This window comes from Pelobates fuscus, chromosome 3 (assembly GCF_036172605.1).
Source record: "Pelobates fuscus isolate aPelFus1 chromosome 3, aPelFus1.pri, whole genome shotgun sequence".
In the NCBI taxonomy this organism is placed as follows: Eukaryota; Metazoa; Chordata; class Amphibia; order Anura; family Pelobatidae; genus Pelobates; species Pelobates fuscus.
In genome coordinates this window covers 298170790-298176789 of record NC_086319.1, presented here as the reverse complement: position 1 = coordinate 298176789, position 6000 = coordinate 298170790, and the positions used below count along the sequence as shown (strand labels likewise).

The window sequence follows — 6000 nt, the reverse complement described above, 5'->3', positions numbered from 1 at the left end:
CGCCGGTCTCCACTCAGCCGCGGCGAGGGAGCTGTGTGCTCTCTGCTTCCTCTCGCCGCGCGCTGTTTGCTGATGCTGGGAGCCGGAATATGACGTCATATTCCGGCTCCCAGCTACAACAGACAGCCCGCGCGGCGAGAGGGAGCAGAGAGCACACAGCTCTCTCACCGCGGCTGAGTGGAGACCGGCGCTTGACCGACCCACTGGACCCCAGGGACAAGTCCACGCCAGCACTCCAGGTAGGGAGGCTGGGTGGACTTTTTTAATTAAAAAATAATAATTTGTATGTATGTGTCTGTGAGTGATTGTGTCTGTGAATGTATGTATGTGTGTCTGTGTGTATGTGTCTGTGAGTGAGTGTGTCTGTGAATGTATGTGTGTGTCTGTGTCTGTGAATGTATGTATGTGTGTGTGTGTGTCTGTGTGTCTGTGTCTGTGAGTGATTGTGTCTGTGAATGTATGTATGTGTGTGTGTGTCTGTGTGTGATTGTGTCTGTGAATGTATGTATGTGTGTGTGTGTCTGTGTGTATGTTTCTGTGAGTGATTGTGTCTGTGAATGTATGTATGTGTGTGTGTGTGTGTCTGTGTGTATATGTCTGTGAGTGAGTGTGTCTGTGAATGTGTGTGTGTCTGTGTGTATGTGTCTGTGAGTGAATGTGTGTATGTGTCTGTGTGTCTGTGAGTGAGTGTGTCTGTGAATGTATGTATGTGTGTCTGTAAGTGTGTCTGTGAATGTAGGTGTGTGTCTGAGAGTGTGTGTGTCTGAATGTGTGTGTGTGTCTGTGAGTGTGTGTATGGGTGTGTGGGTGTCTGTGAATGTGTGTGTGTGCACGCGTATATATGTGTGTCTGTGTATGTGTCAGTCTGTGTGTGCACGTATATATATATATATATATATATATATATATATATATATATATATATACACACACACACACGTGTATATTATTTTTTTGGGAAGGTGGGAAAAGAGTTCCCACACTTTATTCCCCAGGACTTCTCCGGATCTCCCCTGTCGGCTCACGCAGAGTCGGCGCTATCTGAGTGCCGGCTCTGCTCTAAGCCTCCATGGGCTGGCTATGGGCTGGCTACCTCACCAGCCCACAGCAACATGGAGGGAGGCAGTAGAGGACCCGGGGAGCTCTAGACAGCAGCTCCGCCAGGTTCCTCTCACGAGATCTGAGCATTGCCACGGCAACACTCAGATCTCGTGAGAGTTAACTCTAGCCCCGCAGGCTAGAGTTCACTCTCCACTGGACCACCAGGGATGGCACATGGCAGCAAGGATCCCCCCTTCCTATATAAGGTAGGGAGGGGGGGATATTTACTAATCTGCCCCCACCTCCACAATCCCTCCAAACATACAGCCTGCACGCTCACACACACAGTACACTAACCGCACCCTCACAAACACACAACACCCTCACACACAGCACACTAACAGCACCCTCACAAACACACACAATCAGCACCCTCACAAATACACGACACCCACACACATCACACAAACGGCACCATCACACGCACACATCACACAAACAGCACCCTCACACACACAGCACCCTCACACACACAGCACCCTCACACAGCACAGTAACAGGACACACACACAAACACCCTCACCCACATAGCACACTACCAGCACCCTCAAACCACCCTCACACAGCACACGAGCAGCACACACATACACAGCAGTGTATGTGTGTGTGTGTGTGTATATGTGTGTATGTATGTATGTATATATATATATATATATATTACATATATACACATGCGCCGTGTGTTTGTGCTTTAGGGTGCACACCCTAATGCAATAGGCTGCGCACGCCTATGGATGTATGGAAACAAAACTGGCTGAAATTAAATGAGTTAAGGTAATGCTGACTTTGGTCTCTTTACACTAACTACATACACCTTTTCTCTGTCTCCGACTGTATATCAGGAGCTTCTGCCTGCTAGTAAGAAGGTAAGGAGACAAGTGGACATGTGAGTGCTAGGGGACAGTCCTTAGAACCATGGAGCGAGCATATCATTAGATGCATTTATGCCAAGCTCAGGATGCTGTTGGCAATGAGACAGGATGTGCTGTCAATGAGACAGCCACTAGAGGCTGTATTAACCCTATTATAAACATAGCAGTTTCCCTGAAACTACTATGTTTACAGCAGGCAGGGTTAATCCTAGATGGACTTGGCACCCAGACCACTTCATTAAGCTGAAGTGGTCTGGATGCCTACAGTGGTCCTTTAATGTTTTTTTTTTTGCGTCCCACATAAACTTAAACCTTGTCTATGTGGCCCATGCTAGACTTTGAGTTTGACATGCTTGCTCTAGAACAGGGGTAGGCAACCTACGGCACTAGTGCCATGCACGGCACTCGAGGTGTCTTTGCACGGCACTCAAGGCTGCTAGAGCCAAACAGGCTCTGGCCTATCAGGAGTCCCAGTGAAACTTCAGATATCTGCTAATACGAAAATGTGGTGAAGGACAATCCACAATTTATACATTGCGGCACGCAGAGGAAGTGATCTCAGATCACTTCATTCCAGCACTTGTGAATAGGAATCAACTGTAGTAGAGCAGCCCTCAGCTGTTGTTGCAGCTCCTGTCCTTGACCTGTACCTGGCCAGCCTGGTCCCCACTGGAACCCAGGGAAGCCACCCACACTGCTAGATATACACAGAAATGCAGAATAACCCTCCCCTCATACAAATAATACAAACAGCCCAAACACAACACACAATCCGCACAAACTCAACACCACTGACAATCCACATACATGCACACAACCCCACATGCAGTCTCTCCCATGCAATACCCCAAACAGTCCATACACACATACATACACTACCAAACACACAATGTGACATATCCATCCACACACACAATTCAACAAACAGCCCCCATACACAGCCTATTCTACACGATACCACAAACTACTCATGAACATATACAATATAACAGCTCATATACGCACAAAATCCAAAGCAACTGCAGTATAAGTAACACAAGCAGAATACAGCAACATCCACACCTCAATTTGAAAAAATAGGACCGGCACACTACGGGACATCAAAATCTTATTTCGGCACAGTGCTGCTAAAAGGTTGCCTACCCCTGCTCTAGAATGTAAGCTCATTTGAGCGTGGCTCTCCGCACCCTCTGTTCCTGTGCGTCCAGCTCGTCTTGTTGCAAATGCATGTCTGTTAGTCCACCTGTTTTACAGCGCTAAGGAATAGGTTGGCGCTTTACAAACAACAACAACAACGATATAATCAAAGTAAAACGTCAAAAATCTATAGGTTGAGATGACGCAGAGCAGCCATTGGCGCTGCTCCCCCTAGTGGTGATTACAGTGACCCTCTATTGATGCTCTGCCAGCTTTGCTCAGCCTCAACCAAAACAAACTCTACGAGGCGCGCTCGGCCGGGGGCGTGTCCTGCTCCGTGAGTGGGCGTGTCTCTCAGCGCTTTTGGGCGCCGTTTCCATGCCCGCGGAAGTTATACTCTGTTCGGCACGCTGATGTAGGATAGTCCGTGGTTTGAAGACTCATGTAGGCCGCAGTGATGCTGAAAACCGAGAGGATTCTCCATCTGAAAGTCCAGCGAGGCCGGAGAGTGCGAGCCGTGCGGGAGCATTACCTGCGGGAAGACGTGAGCTGCGGGAGCCCTCTGTGTCAGAGCTGTGCCAGAGGTGAGGACCTGGCTGGGGGGTGTTTATACTTTATATCATTTCACTATTAGCTGCTGCACATTTCTGTTTATACTTTATATCATTTCACTATTAGCTGCTGCACATTTCTGTTTATACTTTATATCATTTCACTATTAGCTGCTGCACATTTCTGTTTATACTTTATATCATTTCACTATTAGCTGCTGCACATTTCTGTTTATACTTTATATCATTTCACTATTAGCTGCTGCACATTTCTGTTTATACTTTATATCATTTCACTATTAGCTGCTGCACATTTCTGTTTATACTTTATATCATTTCACTATTAGCTGCTGCACATTTCTGTTTATACTTTATATCATTTCACTATTAGCTGCTGCACATTTCTGTTTATACTTTATATCATTTCACTATTAGCTGCTGCACATTTCTGTTTATACTTTATATCATTTCACTATTAGCTGCTGCACATTTCTGTTTATACTTTATATCATTTCACTATTAGCTGCTGCACATTTCTGTTTATACTTTATATCATTTCACTATTAGCTGCTGCACATTTCTGTTTATACTTTATATCATTTCACTATTAGCTGCTGCACATTTCTGTTTATACTTTATATCATTTCACTATTAGCTGCTGCACATTTCTGTTTATACTTTATATCATTTCACTATTAGCTGCTGCACATTTCTGTTTATACTTTATATCATTTCACTATTAGCTGCTGCACATTTCTGTTTATACTTTATATCATTTCACTATTAGCTGCTGCACATTTCTGTTTATACTTTATATCATTTCACTATTAGCTGCTGCACATTTCTGTTTATACTTTATATCATTTCACTATTAGCTGCTGCACATTTCTGTTTATACTTTATATCATTTCACTATTAGCTGCTGCACATTTCTGTTTATATTTTATATCATTTCACTATTAGCTGCTGCACATTTCTGTTTATACTTTATATCATTTCACTATTAGCTGCTGCACATTTCTGTTTATACTTTATATCATTTCACTATTAGCTGCTGCACATTTCTGTTTATACTTTATATCATTTCACTATTAGCTGCTGCACATTTCTGTTTATACTTTATATCATTTCACTATTAGCTGCTGCACATTTCTGTTTATATTTTATATCATTTCACTATTAGCTGCTGCACATTTCTGTTTATATTTTATATCATTTCACTATTAGCTGCTGCACATTTCTGCTTGTTTGGCTATTTCAATTAAACTGGGCACCTGCTGAGCTTCACCTGAATTCAACACCCCAATAACAAAAAACAAAAAAAATCTCAAATCATAATGGGCACTGGGGGAGCATGGATTAATTTTACAGCCCTGACTACTGGGGTACAGAGTCTGTGAGTCATGGCTACTGTGGGTATTGGTACATCTTTATAAACCTCATGGAGTATTGTTATGGTTGGTTTCAGGGGCAAAGGAGTTGGTCTTTCATGACCTAAGATTTGGTTTGTATGACTGGGGTTATATGAGGATATTTGTTACATACCAACAATATATTGGTATTTTAGCTTATTTAAATATATGGAGTAGTTATACTGTTGCCAGTTTCTGTTGAAATTGTATTCAGTGATCTAATATACACAGATGTGTTTACAATGTGCACAGGGACCAGGTGACTTTCTTTGCAGGCTGTTATGCATTAAAACAATAAAAAGGATTTTCACATAAGCAGTAGTATAATCGGAATAAATTTAATCAGCTATTCTATGCATTTCTAGTTACTTCCGCTGTCATGGGTACAACACTAGGGCTTTAATCTAAAAGGGAACTCAAACATTCCTCTGGGAGTATTGTAAATGTAGACGAGCTATGTCATGATGAGATGCAGAGGTTTTCATACTGTACATGTCCTAACATAAACTTTTTTTGTTTGTTTAAATAATTTTTTTATTTTTTTAATTAATAGTTCGCTATTTTCAAATCTATTCTTCCTTTACAGATGGCAAGCTATTGTCTGAGGAGCTGACACACTATGTGGTACCAGATTGCCGTGTGCTACAGGATTACCAGGAGGTGTTTGAGTTTCCAGAATTGCGTGGAATAATTTTCATGCAAACTGCATGTCAGGCTGTGCAGTTTCAAAGAGGACGCAGGTAATATTGCCTAAAAGAGGGATATAGTATACTGATACTGTAAAGGAAGTACTAGATACTCTGCTATGTTATATAACAATATATACAAAGGAAATCTACTGTCATGCAGTATAGTATCCCAGAAATAGCAGTACCTCAGTATGGCTATATGTTATTATGATAATGGTATAAAAGTCACAGCAAAAAC

At 42.5% G+C, this 6000-nt stretch overlaps 1 protein-coding gene across 1 annotated transcript in view; it reads left to right on the top strand.

The window, feature by feature from the left end:
* Positions 1-3385: 3385 nt before the first annotated feature.
* Positions 3386-6000, top strand: part of DIS3L (DIS3 like exosome 3'-5' exoribonuclease) — a 41658-nt gene continuing 39043 nt past the window's right edge. The window contains exons 1-2 of the mRNA XM_063448768.1: positions 3386-3694; positions 5660-5813. Coding sequence (XP_063304838.1) covers positions 3568-3694; positions 5660-5813 — 281 coding nt within the window. The 5' untranslated portion in view covers positions 3386-3567. The remainder of the gene's footprint in view (positions 3695-5659; positions 5814-6000) is intronic.